Here is a 19,563-nt window from a genome sequence, read left to right on the forward strand (position 1 = left end):
AAATCCTTGGATTCTGATCCCAGCTCTGATAGTATGTGGCAATGGACAAATCACTTAATCTCTTTGTCTGTTTCTCCACTTACAGAATGGAGATGTTTACCTATCTCACCAGCGTGCTGTGAAGGTTAATGATTTGTTTGTAAAGTACTTGAAGATGAAAAGCGCTGTAAAAATGCTAACTAGTAGTATTATGTGTGAGCTCTTCATAAGTGCATAATGGCTGTTTGCCTGCACAATATTTAAAGCAATTTGTAACACCCCAAGTATGAAAGGCACTACATGAAATCAAAGTCTAGTTTTCGGTTGTCATTTACAAACGTTCTCTCATATTTTGTGTCCAGGAGTTTTTAACATGGAAATTAGTCCATACCTCCCTTCTCTGCTGTCTGTAGCAAAAATCTGAACTTCATAATGGTTTTTAAAATTGAACAATAGGAACTCTTTTTCAGAATTGTGAAAGTGAGATCTATTTTCATTCAGTTCCCTTCTTTCTCCCTCACTGCACACTCTTGTTTCTTCCTTTCTAACATCTCTCAAATGTCTCATCTTCCTTTCTGCCAAAAGCCTTGTCCACCTCTTGCCATGACTGCTGTAATCTTTCCCACCCCAATGGCCAGCTCACCTTCTGTCTGTCTGAAAGGCTGCTACTAAAATCCTCTTCCTCTCTGTCACTTGCATCATGTCTGTTCACTGGCTCTCTCCTCACCTTCCATGTTTATCATTATGGCAGTGCTTAAAGGCCAACCAAGAAGATGATGGAGAGGGAGGATTGGGGGAAGCAGCCAATCCACAGAGGGCAGAGAAAGTCAGAGACGTTTCTACAGTTTTGACTGGAATGTCCAAATGTGAAAAAAGTCCCTGCTTTGGCTGCTTGTTGCTACTGGCTGGGGTCTGGCTGGCTCCTCTTTGCACCTTTTCCCCATGGCTGTTGTGTGCGGGAGAAGCACCACCTGGATCCTAATGCCCCTAGAGCATATGTGGGAAGTCTCCCCTGCACAGTTCTAGGTCCAGGAGGTGTAGCATGACTGATTACTGTCTTCTTGTCACTTTCCACATTATCTCACTCCCACCACCTCATGCTGTTTGCTCCACCCAAGACTCCTTTCTATCCTCCTTCCACACTTGGTTTTGTGTCTTCTTCCATGATGCATCCTGTCCTTGGAACCGACTTCCTTTTCTAGTGCACCAAATGACCACATTCAGTTCGTTAGGATCCCTCCTTGAGACGCAGTTCTTTTGGATATCCTGCCGACAGTAATCCACCCAGGAAGAAAACAACACAACAAAACTCAAACCAAAAGCAACACTGCACCACTTTTGAGACTGGACCTTCTGGTCCTTGATCACCTTTATGTATTTGCACTGTATGGTCTGTCCAATTTAAATAGTAAACTCCTCAGCTTAGCGGACTCATCTTGCAAACTTTTATTTTTGTAAGTATGGGTTTTCAGGATCAGGATGTAAGTATTAAAAAAAACCCCAACAAAACAAATGCTCCAGTCTTGTAAAGACATGTTTACAATTACTCATCTGAGAAGTACCACTGACTTCTCTAATACTACTTGTGAGCAAAGTTGTGCACTTGTGTAAGTTCTTTCAGGACTGGAGGTGGGTGGAATAGAAGGCAGTAAGTATCTCTACTGAGCAGAGTTAAGGTTCTTTGGATTTTTGCACAAACAAAAAATTCAAGTCTGTGGTTGTGTTACTATATAGTCTATTAAGCAGTGTCAAAATTGTTTGTTTAAACTTAGTTATTTCCAGTCTTTAATGTGTTTTAAATGAACTACGTACAAGATTAACCATCTTTGGAGTAACACTTACTGTTACTTAGTGAAGTTTTATTGTTTCATTTCATTTGTGGAAAGTTGAGAGACCAAGAATACTAGCACTCTCTAGGCTATGCTTTGTAACTCTCCATTCAGTTTGTTTTATGCTCTTTAAGTAAGTGCAAGGACATGATGAATCCTACTCAGATAATTGCATTGGTGTTTCATGTATGACTTTATTGAACTGACTTTTTCAATTTAAATAAATGACTTCAGTAATATTGTTGTTGCATCTAATATCACCATTAAAAACTGACAGATGCTTGAGTTTCAAGGTCTGGGGGCATAACTTTATTAAAGCCTGTACAAAAAGACAACTTTATTAAAGCCTAAAGAAAGTTTCCCAAACACTTCTTAGTCTTGCTGTCACAGTTAAGATCACTGCAAAGTAAAGAACCAATCACTGTAAGCTACTAACTCAAGTAGCATGAGTTGTGGTCCTCTGCTACAGCCCTTGTGTCAAGCCTTCCTCCAGGGCTATTAGGTTCTCTGATAGGACAACCCTTGTACTTGTGCCTGCTCCCATGCTCGATTTCCCACCTCTGTACATACCACAAGGTCTCCCATTCCAAAAACAATACTCAAGTTTGGAGATGGGGCTAAGACAACATGTCTCCCTCCACACTGTCAGCAAAACACAGCTGTGATTCCCACTGATTCCTGGTGGGTAATCAAAAACTTGTCACCAACCACAGATATTCATTAAAGTTATGATCAGTCCCCATGTCTTATAAATGCAGCCCATTCTCTAAAAAGATCTGGCCAACTATAGCTCATCTGATGTTGTTTAATAACACAACCCTCACTCTTGAAACAAAAAGATGTGAAATATTTTATATATTGGACTTGCATATGGTCTTAACAATGTGGGAAGATCTGACATTCCAGGGTGCAATCCAGATGAGTGAGGGACTGTGGCACCCCTGCCTTCTAGCCTTGGATGCCTTACAATGCTTCGACTTTCCCAACCTAAGCGCCTCACAGACGGCAAGCAGGTCACTCCCGGAGTGTCTGTGTATAGCCACAGGCCTGGTTTTGCAATTCTGACTCCAGCATCCTGTCAGTAAACACCAGCCAGACTCTGGCTTCCAGCAGCCTTGGTTACCATATGCAGGGTGACCCCCAACTCACCCCCAATCCTGGATTTCCCCCCCAAAATGTGTATTCTGTACTGCGCTGTCCAGCCCTCTCCTTAACAGTTCAGGTAACAAAGGTCCGCTGTCCCTGTAAGGGAGCAATATACAACTTGCCACCTGTAGTGAGGCGGCCTGAGTGGCCTCCCATGGACCTGGAGGGGGAGCCCTGGTGGGTGGAGCCATTCCAGTCAGGACAGGGCAATGAGTCTATAGCTCTGGCCTGTGTTCAAGGCTGAGCAGCAAACACAGTTAAGCCACCCAGTCCCTTAGTCATGGCAGGCAACAAAGATCTATGGCTCGGGCCTGTATTCAGGGCCGAGCAGCACCAGGTTCAGCGGATGGCCGATAAGCACTGGCTTCTTGGCCTAGAGAGGGGAAGACTGCCACCCCAGGATTGGGGTGAAAGGGGGGTGCAGGCCACCCACTCCACTGCGCCCCAGTCCAGGGCCCTAACAGTGGCAGTGGGATTTGCCACTGGGTCAGAGGGGATCCTGATCGCAACACGCTGACCTAAGCTCTGGCAGTGCTGCAGCCAGACTAGGGTCTGTTGCCCCTGGGCCAATTCCTAACTCCCCTTTGGATTGTACCTGGGTCTGTAGGGGGTTGTCCAGATCGTCAGGGTAGAAGGCCTTTGGTAGTCCTGGCAACTCCTCTGTGATTTTTGTCTTTCAGCTATAAAAGCCTGTATGGTTTGGACCATGGCTATTAGTGAACTACTGCAGTGCTTTCATTAACCATCTCTAGTTCTCCAGTACATCGAACTGCATGTGGTGGTGTATTATCCAGCTTCCTTTCTTGGACTGCATCACCCTAGAGATGCTAAAGGTCATTCTACACCAGCTATAGCTAGTTCTCTGATAACTCCACTTCACATGCAGCATTGTTGCCCCAGTGCAGGTGTTTTGCCATTGTCTTTCCACAACCACCAGGAGTGTACCATAAGCAAACCATTTTATTATGATACTAAGATCCCCTCATTTCTATTGTTTAAGTGTGGAATATATTCCTGCTCAAATTAATGAGGCATTACTACAATGAATTGAGTCCAGGATCCAGAAAGATATGCAGGTACAGCGTGAAACCTCCATCAACACTGACTTGGTAGTTTATTTTTAGGGTAAATAATATGCCAAAACAGTAGTCATCCAAATAGCAGCCTTGGGTTTAGTCATGACCATCGACTTCTTGGAGTTCTTCCTGGTGTTGGTAGCATTAAAAAAAAAAAAGAGGCTCCATAATAGGTCATGGGTGTGTCAACCTAACCGAAGTGCATGTGATCAACTGCCACTGCAGGAGTTACCCTGGCACATAGGCCAACCAAAGTTAATGTGTCTAATATAAACATGAAACTTTATGGCTGATGCATAAAATTGCAATGTGTGTTCCTGGGCTTAACAGCAGCACTGATGGTACTTTTCAGGTGAACAAGATTCAAGTCTTGATGCCAGTGTGGTCTTGAGCTCTTTCTCCACACTGGTGGAGAGGTTGTCCCAGATTAGAAGAAGGTGAAAGTGAACGCCATGTTCAATGAGATTATGAATGTCTTTGAGACAGCAGACACTGAGCAAAGCATTGTGGATTTCTCTCTCTGAAAAACTGGACATGGACATGGTGAGCAGGAGACCAGTCCAGGAGAGTGAGCATGGCGTGCAGCAGGAGATGCTGGGGATTCTGCAAGGATTGGGTTGAGGCATCTAGCAGAACTTCAGGAGAAACACCTGAGGCTAGACTCCCTCTGCAGCCCCTGCAGAATGGCATTCCTGTATCTCCATATTCCCCCGCCCCCAGTGGTGAATTAATGATTTTGACGCCCCTAGACCCTGGGCATCCTGCACTTTCCCTGTCCATCCCACATCGATGTCAGTAAAACGCCCCTGGTGATCCACCAGCTCTTACAGCACCAATGAAAAGTATCCCTTTCTGTTTATGTACTCTTTGGCAAGGTGGTCTGGTGCCAAGATAGGCATATGCATGCTACCTATCACCCCATTGCAGTTAGGGAACCCTATTATGGCAAAACCATCCAGTTTGTCCTGCACATTGCCAAGAGTCACTACCCTTCTTAGTAAAAGGTGATTAATGGCTCTGCATACTTGTATTATCATAGCCCCCACAGTGGATTTACCAACTCCAAATTGATTCCTCACTGACTGGTAGCAATCTGGCATTGCAAGCTTCCACACAGCGATCGCCACTCGCTTCTCCACTGTCAAAGCAGATCTCATTTTAGTGTTGCTGTGCTGCAGGGCTGGGGAGAGCTCCACACACAGTTCCTGGAAAGTGGTCTTGTGAATATGAAAGTTCTGCAACCACTGATCAGAATTGCATAGCTGCATAATGATGCGATTCCACCAGTTAGTGCTTGTTTCTCGGGACCAGACATGGTGCTCAACCATGTTCAGCTGCTTTGGGACTGCTAGTAGCAACTAGGAATTGTTTCATTTTGTGGCTTCCAGCAGGGCTGCTTGAAGGACGATGTCATATTCTGCGTGGCTGCTCCACTCCCAGCTCTGGAAATACTGCAGAATTAAGCATGTGGTATTTGTAATGCTCAGAACTAGAGTGCACAGTTGAGTGGGGTCCATGCTTCTCAGGATATGGTGTACACGTGGCTATGCTAGCCTTTTGAAAAAAGACATGAAATATTATGGGTTTCAGTTAATATCAGGGGAGGAAGGGACAAAACTGCGTCATGGGATGTTGAAGCCATGTTTCCAGTCCCCCCTGAATGTTTTAGTACCAAAAGGCATTCCAAGCCCTTCCCAGAACCCTATGTGGCAAGTTGTGCTGTGCGATAGCTACCCATGGTGCACCGCTCTCTGCAGTGCTTAATTTGTAATGAAAGAGGTGCTGGGGCTCAAGCAGTTTTTTTACATTCATAACTGATGCAAAAGCCCCTTCATTTTCAGTTTAAACCAATTGTTACCAAAAAAAATTCCCAGGTTTTACAAAAAGTACACCTCTACCCCAATAGAACGCTGTCCTCGGGAGCCACAAAATCTTACTGCGTTATATCGAACTTGCTTTGATCTGCCGGAGTGCGCAGCCCCGCCCCCCCCTCCCCTGGAGCACTGCTTTACCGTGTTATATTCAAATTTGTGTTATATCGGGCCGCGTTATATTGGGGTAGAGGTGTATTCAGTTTTTCTGATTTTCACCCTACTTTTGTATTATTCAAATATATAAAAATAACTTGTTTTATTAGAAAAATACAATACATTGCATGAGACAGATGTATTATGATAATACATTAGTCTATGTGTATGTGCCTGTTGAAGTAAAGCTATGTATTAGTCTGGAAGATACACGCAATAAACAAACAGGCACGCAAGCTCTGAAGTGCATGCGCATCTAAAAGTACTGATGAATCTCATACCCACCACATATATACACCTCTATCTCGATATAACGCTGTCCTCGGGAGCCAAAAAATCTTACCGCGTTATAGGTGAAACCGCGTTAGATTGAACTTGCTTTGATCCACCGGAGTGTGCAGCCCTGCCCCACAGGAGCACTGCTTTACCGCGTTATATCCGAATTCGTGTTATATCAGTTCGCATTATATCGAGGTAGCGGTGTATTTCAAGCAGATATGCCAAACCCGCAAAAAAACCCGCAGAAATTGGGCTTGTTTTTGGCTTAATTGGCTTGGGAGTTGCTTGTTGGCTAGTTCTTGGCTTGTTGCTTGTTGCTTCTTTTTTTTGATCGGCTCTTGGCAAGAGAGAGACCCACCACAGTCCCAGACTACACACCAGGGGGGATCTAGACACAGAGTGTTGGGGTTCTTAGGGATTGGCTTGTTTTGGCCTTGTTTTGAAATGGGATTAGCTTGGTTTTTGGCTTATTGTGAAAGTCAAGGTGCTTATTTACTGTGTGAAAGTTGGCAACTGTGATTAGTTAGCAGTTAACGGTTTAAAGATTTGACACACCAAAGTGGGAAGAAAAGGAAAATCTGTATCAGAGTATGTTTCAGAACACATGGAAGTATTCGAAAGTTTTGAAAAAACAAACACCAGGAGAAAAGGATGAAGTTGAGTGTATGTGCTGCAAATGGTGTGGCCCGATTATTAAATGTAAATATTTATAGGCTAATAGTTCTAAGTCTAAAACAGTACACTGTTTATTTAAATGAGAAGTTTTATTTGGAGTTTAGAGATATATTGTTTTCTTAAATTTAGAGGTGGCACTGTGCTTTGAGTTCTGTAGCAAGCCACATTGATGAATGAATTCATAGCATTAATCTATGGAATACTTTTTCCCCCTGTCTTTCCCTCCACCAAAATAAACCCCAGTATTTACCTAGAAAAATTATTAATAGTTTTTTGCACTGATTTTCACCTGTTTTTGTTGTTGTTGTGGTAATAAATACTGATGAATTCCTGGGAAAAATTAAATAAAATAAAAACTGAAAACGAAGGGCCTTACTGATGCAGCAAGTTTGGAGGTGCCAGATCTCAGCCCTGGTAAGCCCTGGCAAAAATTAAGCACTGGCTCTCTGCATCAATGCAACTGCTGCCAGTGAGGACACACTCCACCGACACAAGAAGTGTGGTGTGGAGACACAACTGAATTAATTACTGCGGTCACTGGATGTCCACTTAACTGAAGTCAACTTCAGGTTGTAGTGTAGATGTGCCCTTACCCTGATTCAAGCCCCACCATCTATTAGGCATTGGGAAAGCAAAGAGACTGCATTACTCCCCCATTTTGTGGGGGGGGGGGGGGGGAGGTAGAGCTGTATGTCACCTGCATATTGATTGCATTGCAGCACAAAACAGGCTCCCCCAGTTGCCTCATATATGTTTGAACAGGATAAGGTCACAGCACATACCCCTACAGGCAAGAGCCCTTTGAGTTGATGAACAGTTACCAACCAGATGATAGGAAAGAACCAAAACACTTTGATGTATCCCACCTGGTGTCCACATATGACTCAACACCACCTTGTCAGTGGTAGCAAAGATTACTAATAGATCTACAAAAAAATCAGCCTGGACATCTGTGCTTTGATTGCCTTTAGAAAGGGGTGATCCACTAGTTAGACTCACGCAGCATCAGATTCATGGCCATAAAATGTGCACTAAAAACATTGACCAGAAAATGAAAACCAACACAAGTCTCACCCTGCAACTCCCAAGAATAAAAATTATTTGTCTCTACTGTTAATGAAAATGTATAAGAACAGCTTAACTCTTGTATAAATTATAACCCTAGTATGAGTAGATGGCTTCCCCCAGGATGCTCAAAACACAGGCCATACAAGTTTCAATGACTCAACATTTATCTCCATCTTAGGGTTTGGCTTTATTCACCCAAGGAATTTGAAAAAATATATAATGCAGCCCAAGCCTCCTCCCCATGTGTGGTTGCTTCTAGTGTTCCTCAACAAGGACTACTCAATCCACACACTAGATCTTGGTCTCCCCTTTCCTTTATATCCAGGTGGGATAAAGAGCCAGCTGCCACAGAGTGTCAGTAAAACCCATTTTACATCAGCAGGATCATCTCCTTTTAACAGCAGGATTTTCAGACAATGCTGTTACACAGTGATGAGACCAAATATGTTGTCTCTGGCTCTGTGTGCACTTCCCATCATGTAATGCTGTTTACGTGCCGGGGAAACTGGCTTGTTCTCTCCGGTTTTTTAAATGTTGTAAATTCTTCATTCACTGAATGGCTGAAACTAGTGTTTCGTACCTAATCCTCCTTTCCCCATCAATTTCCACCTTGTTTTGTACTTATGCACTTCCCCTAGCACTTAGTGGAAAATCTTCCCTTTGCACAGCAATACTACATTATTTATAAATTACAATTTTCCTTGCAATTTGCCATATATCAAAATTGGCCTTAGATGATGGTTACATAGTTTGAGAATAGAGCCTGTGGTCTTCATGCACTCTGGGAACAATTGCTAATAAATGGCCTGATCCTGCTCGCATTTACTTCAATGGGAGTTTTTCTGCAATCTGTATTCACGTAAAACATCCTTTGTGCCAAATTCACTTCTGACACAAATGGGCACAACTCCTTTGAACTCAGCGGAGTTGAATGCACTTATGCCAAGAGTGAATTTGTCCCATTAACTTCAATGGCAGTTTTTCCTGAGCAAGAACAGCAGTGTCAGACCTCTGTCTGATTTCTGTAGCCCTGGTCTCATGCAGCACATCTGTACTGTTGGTAAACCAACTAGTGGTAGGTATTAGTGGTAAAACAGATTTTCTAGTTTAGTTTTCAAAGCTTTTTTCTTCTAGCTGTCTGAATGATTAATGTGAATAGGAAAATACTGTTGACCCATTTAAATCATGTCAGACAACATCCATTGCTCATCTGCATAATGAAATATACACTGAACATTACATCTTAAGTATAGGAACCAGTGAACTACAAAATAATATTTTACTCATCTAGATTATGAAGTAAAATATAGGACATTAGTACTAATCATAGTATTAAATATGAAGCCATGCAAATTGTAATTGTCAGTGAGAAAGAACTATAAATTGAAAAGGCTATTAGCATTTCAGCTATAACAGTTAATTTGCGTAGTCTTTTTATTTTTTATTTTTTGCAAGTGTGCAGTTTAAAAAAGTCTATATGTCAAAACACTTTTTGTAATAAAGCACTAAAATTAGTATTTGTTTTGTATCATTTTATTATTTACTTTCAAACATTAAAGAAGGAAGTCAGAAATATTAATTTGCAGGACTAAAAATATATTGATGTGCTTTATAGCACAATAATGCTAAATTGTTTCTTTACTTGAATAAAATCAAATTTAAATGGCAAATTACTAGTAATTGAGTTGGAAAGTCATTTTGAGCACTTTAGGAAACAAAGGTAAGTTGCGGCTTTTGAAAAAATATTAATGTCATTAGATAGGGACATCATTTCCAGCATTTTAAAATAAATACAAAATTAAAAATATTTAGTTTAGGCTGTCAAAAGGTTTCTATGGTTACCCACCTTTTCAGCAGTTTTGTGAGATGTGCAGATAGGTCTATGAGTCACTTATAATTATTTGTTTTTTGTTTGTTATATTAGTAATTCTGTGTTCAGTTTGAATCTAATACAGTTCACACTGTATGCTTTGGTTTATGTATATTTTAATGTGTCTGATTGACAGTGATTGAGCATTTCTTATGGAGTGCTTGGGGGTTTTTTTTGTCATAAATGATGTATGTTGGTTGTGCTGAAAATGTAAACAACTTCTTCCTGTATCACTGTTTGATAAACAGGCACTTTTATGCTAAGGAGATCTTTGTATATTTTAAGCAAGAAGGTAAGGTGAAATCTTCTATTTAAAAACAACAACAAACAAAATATTTATTACACTCTTCTAAACAGGATCTATAATCCTGTCATTCAGGTTCGCTCAGTGAATCAAATGTCACATTTATGAATAAATGTCCTAGTTATGCAGTGATATAATAGTGCATTTAATGAATAGTTAGCATAAAAATAAATACTGTGATAAAGCTACCAAGTTTTAGCTATAGTGACCTATTGATTGGGACATCTTTGTTACAGTGTATCTTCCCATAACAAAATAAGAGCTTGCCTCCCAACCCTCACCAACATAACTTCGTAATACTGCACAATATTACATTTGCTCATATATTTGGAAGAATAAGTTATAGAGTGTAATGGCCCAACCTTGCAATATTTACTCAGGCAGAATTCTCATTGACTTTAGTGGAAGCTTTGCCTGAGTAAGGAGTGCAGAATCAGACTTATAGTTTATAAGCTGGTGACATTAATATTAGTTTTGGTAGTGGAAAGACAGATACCCTAAAGTCTATTCTCCATCATAGATGTGCTGAGGGATGGATGCATGTAACATACATTTGTAAAGTCTCTCAATGAGGGACTATCCCCTATAATATATAAATCATGTTTTTAGGTGCTTGCAGCCACTGCTTATAAAACATGATAATACAGATAATGAATGAAACTTGACATAGAGCAGGAAACACCTGTGGTTAGATGTCATTATTTCTGAACAAGTGTAAAATTATAAGTATTTTATGGAAAGATTTCTATCAGAAGAAATTGCTAACATAATTTATACTTATTTTCATTGTTGAGATAACACTGGCTTATGATTCAAGAATCCTTTTGTTTTAACTCCTCAGAGATTCAACTGCAGAAATGTGGAACTACATTAGTATGATGACACATTACTGTAGTGGGTGGTATCTTTTATTTGGGGGAAAGATTACCAACTACAAGCTCTCACTGCTGCAGTTTAGAGAGACTACATAGAGAATATTCAGATAATTATTATGATAGTCCACAAAATTTCTATGCAAACTTATGCTCTTATTTTATCAATCTTTCTCATGGTTTTGTATAATGAAAGAAATGATGTGTAAAGCATTTTTGTGAGGATATGGATATAGGTTTGTGCAGTTCAATGGGAAACAAGGAGTTTACAGGAAGATTTATTTTTTTTAGTACTGTAATATTTAATAGTATATCAGAATAGTGTTACAGTATACAGGTCAGAAACGTGTTATTTGAAAAACAGTTGTGTTCCATAAATTATCTGAAATCATTTTATAACAGTAGGATTCAATAAATGTTATAGCTGTGGCTGTGTGCATATTAACAATGAGATTCTATATAGTGTATGTGTTGGGTGTGTGTGTGTTTTTTTAATCATTTATTTTAATCAGAACTGGGTTTGGTATTTTGTTTTATTTAAAGTTAAATACTTAATCCAAACAATGATCAGTTCCTTGAGAAAATCAAAGTAGTTAATATATCAACTATTCTTTCAAAATGGACTAAACTATTTATAAAATTCTTAGAAATCATTCTTAAGGTATATTTCAATGTGTAAGCCTGAGCAAATATGTTTCTGGTTCTAATTTGTGCATGTTAAGATGAATTCATTTATTTTCTTCATCTTAACAGGAATGTAGTAAGTTAATGGGAATGGTTCATTTGTTAGTCAGAAAAGTTGAAATTTGCCAGATGTCATGTGCTGATTCGGGGCCTATATTTCCTTGGAATTAACTGTGTGTGAAACTCTTAATATTGCTTTGTCCAGGCTTTTGGATCTGACTTGTTTCATTTTGCTGCTGTTACTGCTATAAAGAACACTTGCCTTTTGCTTTCTGTTTATGTTGTTATGTTGGAGACAGAAAAATTCAGATGTAAGATTACTTGTGTTGTTTTCTTAGAACCCCACTAGAATGTACAGTCTTAATAAACCTAGTTATCCCAACAGGGAAGATAAAATATTTCTTTGTCAAAGAAGCTCCCTGTCTGTGTGTTGCAGAAATGTTAAGAATCCTGCTTTTAATAATAGAAGCATATGGAATCTAGTCACACTTTAATGGACAATGAAATTCCTTTGGGGTATGAATGAATGAGTGAGCCTGGGTTGTAATACTCAGACATAGTTATACTCAGTTATTGGTTTTGTATTTCCTAAACCCTAGTATGTAGTGGCAATATGCTCTGACTATAGCAGAATTTTATCAGTGAAGCAGTAAATTTAGCTTATCTTACTGGCTTTTTGGTGTGACTTTTTTTGGTACAACTGCTCAGGGAATCGTCACCAGTTGAAGATCTGGGGATTTTTGTTGTATGGCTATTGGTTTTTAACATGTAAAATTAGAAGTTTTTCTCTTTCTCTTTACTCGTTACACACTATTAATTGCTATTGATAAAGTGTGGCACAGAGCCAACTTCCTGAAAGAGCAATAGGGAAGGGTCATGGCTTGTCATGACCTGGGTGCTAGTACTTGAATGTTGTTATTATTGGGCTGGAGTACCCTCAGGCTGTCATCCTTCCTGTACATGGAAGAGGTTCTGATTCTTCATAGTTCCCCAGTTTACCTACTTCTAAGATATCTATTCTATTGGCTTTAGGTTTGGGCTCAGTGAAGAATTATAAGAACTGTATTATCTCAGAAAAGATAGTATTGAACTATCTTAATATGGATATGGAAGATGTATAAAGAAATAATAAGCAGTGTCAATACTTGTGAAAATGCCAACTGAATTTTAATATAATTCTTTACAAATTCAAATATTGTCAAAGAAGGCCTACTCCTGCTCCCAGTGAAGTCACTGGCAAAACTTTGAATTTGTGGGGAGTAGTATTGGGCCCTAAAGACAATATCCAACTTGCCTCATGCCTTTGAGGAATCCCAGTGATTCCAGGATTGGGGCTTGATCCTGCACCATTGGAGTCAGTGAGAGTTTTGCTATTGATTTTGATGGAAACAGGACATCTTCATTGGGTCTGAGTAAGGAGGACAGGAAGACTGCTAGTTACAGTATCTAATAACCAACTTCTGTCATATTTTTCTATTTCATTTCAATAATTAAATAAAAATAAATTCTGTTTTAGTGGTATGTATTCAAGAACATTGGGGGTTTTGCCAATAATTTGCATAGTCAGAAGCACATAATTGTAGATATTTATACTAATATATTGTTAATTGTAACCAAAGGCATATCTATGCTGATGAATGTTATGTTTCCCCCAGGCATTTTATTTAAAACACAGACATGCTTATCATGCATTTTTATTTTTTCCTTGTCAACACCTTATAGTCAGCTCTGGCTAAATCATGTGTAGAACTGCTGCTAGATTAACATTTTCAGTAGTCTTTTTATACTTTGTTTTTTCCTGATATTGTCAATTAGAGGGAAATATTTCTCACAAGCTTTTTTTATGGATTTGGTCTTCTTCCTGTAATGACACATAGGCCTGTAATCCAGGAAACAGTGGTGTATGGTCTCCATATCCATGATTTCCTGATGTGGGGAAAAAGTGTGGAAAGCATCTGGAGAAAAGGAGACTCCCTTTACCAGCTAGTTTCCTGTAAGCCAAATTGGAAGACCTTGTCTGTGCAAATAGATTTCAAAATAGAGCCTGCCCTTTGACTGTCTCCATAATTATACGTCTCTCTCTGTATTTTATTTGGCTGCCAGAGCAGTTAACCCCTGGCAGTAAGGAACTGATGATGGCGTCACCAGCAAGGGTATGGAGACGTGACCATGTGAATACACTGTTGTTTACAGAAGCCTGTAGTTAAGACCTCATTACAATATACTTTTACTGAATTTAAAAATTATTACGTTCGATTATGTTGATTAAGACATGTTATATCTCTCATGTACAGATAATGCAAAGATATTTGTTGAATAAAAAAGTCCTTCATTGCTTTGATGTAATCAACATCTGTCAACAGAATGAATTTGCTTTTGTTTAGTTTCAAGGGCTCTTGTTCTTCTACTTTGCCCAATCAGTTTCAACTTCTGCCTGAGGCATTCTTGTGTGTTGTTCTTTTCTTCAGCAAATGCACAGGTTATTGCTTGTGAAATTTGAGTTGCTCTTCTGTTGTACAGGTTACATAGCGTTGGAAAGAACCTTTAATCTTTCACATTTTATTTTTGAAGCACATGTGCACTTCTGTAACACAAGCATTACAAAATCAGTGTTGTGTGAATACATTTTTATTACAATAATCTGTGCCACTAGTGATCTGCCAAAAAAAAAGTTGGAATGCAACTCCAGTATTTTAGATAGGGTAATTGAAAATGTGTATCTAAACATTTTGTAATTAACAATAAAAAAATGTGTACTCTTACTCCAGTTACGCCGGTTGAAGTCCCTATACTGTTAGCTATAGTGCTATTAAATCAAACTTCATCCTTTCTTTTAAAAATCAAAACTGGCAGAAGCAGCAAAATTATGTACCAAGGTTAAAATTATCCAATAGAGCAAATAAAAAATTTAAAATGCTCATTTCTTACTCCCCCCCAACCTCATGTATTTTTCATGTAAATCACCAAACTCCCTTTTGAATTCAGATGAAATTGCCTAATATTTGAAAATAGGTTAGCAAAACACTGGTTTTGATGTTGGTAATTGCTAATTATTTTGTGTTATGCAAGACTCACTTCTCCAAGAATTAATTGCCTATATTTGTTAAATCAATTGGATGTTAATTCTGATATCCCATAAATATTTTTGCTGGTAAACTTCTGTAGTCTACTGATAATTATAATAGTTGAAAAGATTCTTTTATATATATATATATATATGTGTGTGTGTGTGTGTGTGTGTTTTATAGTGTCTATCTTTTTAAAGGTACGTTTTAGTTGTACAGTAGAACCAGACTGAAACTTATGCTGTAGTAATTTTTCTGCTTCTTAATTGGTACATTTGAAATCTTGGGCTAAACAAGTATTAAAAAACTTGATGATGTGAGAGTATTGGCACTCAAATCTGTTGAATAATGTAGACTTATGGTTTTGGTGTTGGTAGGCCACAGTCATTGAAACATGCAGCATTTATTCTTTCTACTATTAAATAAGGAACATTTTAAAAGCAGTCATTTGACAGTTCATTCCCGACCTCTCCCTTAAAAATACTTGTTGACCAGAAGAAAAATTACATTTAAATTACTAAAATCAACTTAATTAAGGGTCATTAATAGAGGTACATATAAAAAACCTCACTACTCAGTGGGTGAGATGGGAACATTTCATTATATAGTGTAGCATGCATGAACAGATAACAATTAAAATAGACCTGGAGTAAAAGGCTAATAAATGTGGGGCACATTGTGCTGCAAAATTAGTCACTTAAAATGCTTCCCTCCCATCATCATACTTGATTTCTGTATTCAACCTTTCTGGCTGAATCAGTTAAAATCAAATGTAGTTTCCATAAAAGATAATTTCATATGGTAAATTGCAATAACTCACAGTGCATATTTATATTATTAATACAAATTAAAGCATGGAAGATATGCTGGGGGATCCAACAGCTTCCGAAGACATACATACATACAAGCTGCACAGTGTGATTCACCATGGAGTCAAAGAAGCAGTTGTCTATAATTTTCTGTGCTCAGCACAAACTATGTGCTGGTAATAAGTCTCCTTATTGCAGCTGATAGTAAATATTCTGTTATTCATGGCAAATAACACAGATTTAGTGTTGGGGGAAAAGAAACCCTGTAAATAGTCAACATTACACCCTTGCTATGATGATCTGTGTGTTACAAGGCTACTGCTTTCTCACTCTGAGATCTCTCAGATGTTTATAATTCCCACTGGAAACATCATAAACTCTACATTTATAAAATTATATATTTTAAGAATTAATATACACACTTATGTCCCAAAACAGCTTAACAGAGAAAATGCACTGTGAACTGTAGAATAATAGAAGTAAACAGGACTCTGACAGACAGCAGCCTCCATGTGTGTCAGCGGCTCTGGGAGTCTGTGGACAAGAGTTATGGAACACAGCCAGTTGTTCTTGTGTCTAGTGATTGATGATGTTGGTGTATCAAATTAGCTGTGAATAGGGAAGCTTAAAAATTAAGAGTAGTTGTAGAGACATTAAAAATGCATTCTTTGTAAAGGAAGCATGGTGACAGTAACTAGATATTTTTTCCCCTAAACAAATACTGATCATTATTTTTGTAATGCCATTCTATTTTTTTTTTAAGAAATCTTAGAAGAAAATATTTTAATATTACATTTACTCCTTTAAATAAAGGTTTCATTGTCCTATCTTTGTATGTCTTACCAATTTATTTTAGAGTTCTTGTAATGCTCTAATGGCATTCATTTGGTTTATGCATTTCACCAGTGCAAGTAAAAAAAATTTCTGGTTTGTAATGAATAGTTAGTGCAATAACAACACAGTAAAGTACCTTATTATCCTGTTATCTTGTGACAACACCTATAGTATGTCTTTTATGGGTCAGAGGTAAAAATTTCAGTCTAAATAAAGAGGTATCCCTTTGATTTTGGGGTTGTTGATAGGAGTGCACCTGTGAATATAAATTGATTTGATGTATTTCAGAGCATGCATTTGTAACGTTTAGTGTTCTATTGTCAAATAATTGAGAAGTGCACTTGCATCTTTTTTCCCCAATTAAACTTTTATGTGGCAGGACAGGTGCATTGGCAGCATGCCATTCATGAAGGAGAGCATCTGAAATGCACATTTACATCCTGATATCTGGATGGACTCTAGCTGACCACATCAATGAGGGTGGATTTTAAATGTATTGGAAAATTATTATGCTTGTATAAAACTGCACTGAAAGAGCCTTTATTTGTGCTAGGAGCAAGATACCTTCATTACGCTGTGTAGAAGAACTGTCTTATTGTGATCTGATCACGCTAATCACACATAGTAGACTCATTGCTGCTACTTCTGATGACCTAAATGTTGCTGCTTCTGCAGACTCTGCACTTAGTGCCACTGGAAACTGATGCAAGTTGGGCCAGTGAGTTGTGCGTTTGGCTCTTTGGGGATGAACTCTGTGTGTCAACTGATAGGCTGGGTTAAATGGTCCAGCAAGTAAAAAAAAAAAAAAAAAAAAAAAAGCCAGCAGGTTTTTCTCTCTTAGGTACCATTCTTGGAATCCAAGGTCCACAGCTGATAAAAAAAAAAAAAAAACCTAAAAAACTAAAAGCATTTTACCTAAACAAAAAAGCAAACAGAATGAACCCAGCTCGGGATACAATCCAGCCATCTAAGAACAGTGAAGCTCTGCCTTCTCAGAGGCCCCTCTATGCTCTAACTATTGTGGAACAACTTTTACAGAATTCCCTGGCTTTCCTCTGAGAGCCTGATTTGAACCTTCAGCCTGCAACACTGCTTCATTACTTCATCCTGTACCCCTGTGGGAGATCTAAACAGGAAGTAGAAGCCTGTTAGTAATGAATGGGGCCTCTGCACCCCTTCAGAGTGCTATAAAGATACGAACAATATTCATTAACCTTGTCACTTGTCATTAAGAGCCCTTCTGTGGCAGAGCTTATGCAATAATTCCATGTGTTCTATACTTTTGGGCTCCTGAAAGAGTGTCCTACTAGTCCTGTACTTCATATATACCATGGAACCCTGTAAAAAGGCTATCTAAGAAGCCAAACATAAATGTAGACTGAAATTTCCATGCACTGGCCACAATAAGTGCATTTGGAGGGGAGGTAGAACAAAATTGCATGCATCCCTGATATGGAAGAAATGGGTATTTTCTAAGAAAAAATAAAGAATTTTAATTTGGACATTTAAAACTAGATTATACAAGACAATAGGAAATGCGCAGTAGGGGAAAACGGTGCATTGACAAGGAGTTGAACTAGATGATTCAAGAGATTTTTCCATCACTAATTTCTCTGAATCTAAGGGGAATAGCTCAGGTTTAAAAAACAAAACAAAAAATACTGCCCCTTTATTGTGAAGTCATTGTCCGTGTTGGTTCTCTGCCACATCAGTGTTGCTAGTGTATTCGTGTATATATGACCCTTTCAAGATCAATTAATTTATTATGTGAAATTTACTCCATAGTGCTTTCAAACATTCTTGTATGAGTTATTGAATGTTTAATGGTAAAGTACACTGAACCGGCCTGTTGGTTAACTCTGATGCAGACACAATCCAAACCAAAACACAAAATTGTATGTACTATCATCTCTACATCCTTTTCTCTCCCCTGACTTCTAGATACTGTCCCTTGTTTTACTGTTGCCCCAAGCGTTGGCCTGTCCAGACTAGTAATTCAAGTCATTGAGAACAGGGCCCAATTATAGGGTCAATTCTACTCTTGATGCTCTGGGGATTTACACAACTTTCTCATACATCGCACCAAAATAGATCTAGTATTTTGCTAGATAAGGCTTTGATATGTGGTTTTGTTCTCAGTGCTTCTAAATGTTAACACACTTTTTTTCATTATGCAAGATTTATATAAAACTACAGATAAGTAGATTGTATACAATATGATTTTGCTAATATATTCATTACTTATCTTTTTTATCTAGGGTTTTTTCTTTGGCATAGTCACCACTTAGTAATTTGGTAGTTAGAAAAAGACTTCTTGAACCATTTTAAAAAAACATTTCTATTCACAGGGTGTGTGACTCACTGCTGTGGAGTTTTCTCTTCACTGGTCAATCATATCTGCTTACACAAGCAGTCAAGCAGTCAACAAAGAAGATACTTCTTTTTCCAGAGACAAAGAAATACTGCTTACAGTATAGTTCGGCCAGCTATAGTTTCTTTAGCTCACCCAGTTCCTAAGGTACTGTAATTTCTATTATCTGATCCTTTTTCCAGTCAATATAAAGATTGACTGCACGAGTGGTCAAGTACATTCATCCTATGACAGCTGGGAGTTTGAATCATGGTCTTGTTGATTTGGGATTTGAAATAGGAACAGTCGTGTGAGAAGTTTTCAGCTCCCTTCCATGCTAAACAGAGTAATGTAAGTAATCTAAGGTGCCACAAGTACTCCCGTTTTTTTAGAGTAATGTAAATACGCCATTAGGGAGTTTAAAACTGGCAGTTCTTCATATATTATGTTTGTTACTGTAACTGATCACCTTATGACAAGTTTCAGAGTAACAGCCGTGTTAGTCTGTATCCGCAAAAAGAAGAACAGGAGTACTTGTGGCACCTTAGAGACTAACAAATTTATTAGAGCATAAGCTTTCGTGGACTACAGCCCACTTATGCATCCGAAGAAGTGGGCTGTAGTCCACGAAAGCCTATGCTCTAATAAATTTGTTAGTCTCTAAGGTGCCACAAGTACTCCTGTTCTTCTTTTTGC

General features: G+C 38.6%; 1 protein-coding gene across 2 annotated transcripts in view; it reads left to right on the top strand.

The window, feature by feature from the left end:
• Positions 1 to 19,563, top strand: part of METAP1D (methionyl aminopeptidase type 1D, mitochondrial) — a 63,125-nt gene that overhangs the window by 17,534 nt on the left and 26,028 nt on the right. For both annotated transcript variants that reach the window (XM_034786109.1, XM_034786110.1), the window contains exon 2: positions 18,866 to 19,035. In XM_034786109.1, the coding sequence (XP_034642000.1) occupies positions 18,866 to 19,035 (170 nt within the window). The remainder of the gene's footprint in view (positions 1 to 18,865; positions 19,036 to 19,563) is intronic.

Source organism: Trachemys scripta, chromosome 11, assembly GCF_013100865.1.
Source record: "Trachemys scripta elegans isolate TJP31775 chromosome 11, CAS_Tse_1.0, whole genome shotgun sequence".
NCBI lineage: Eukaryota > Metazoa > Chordata > Testudines > Emydidae > Trachemys > Trachemys scripta.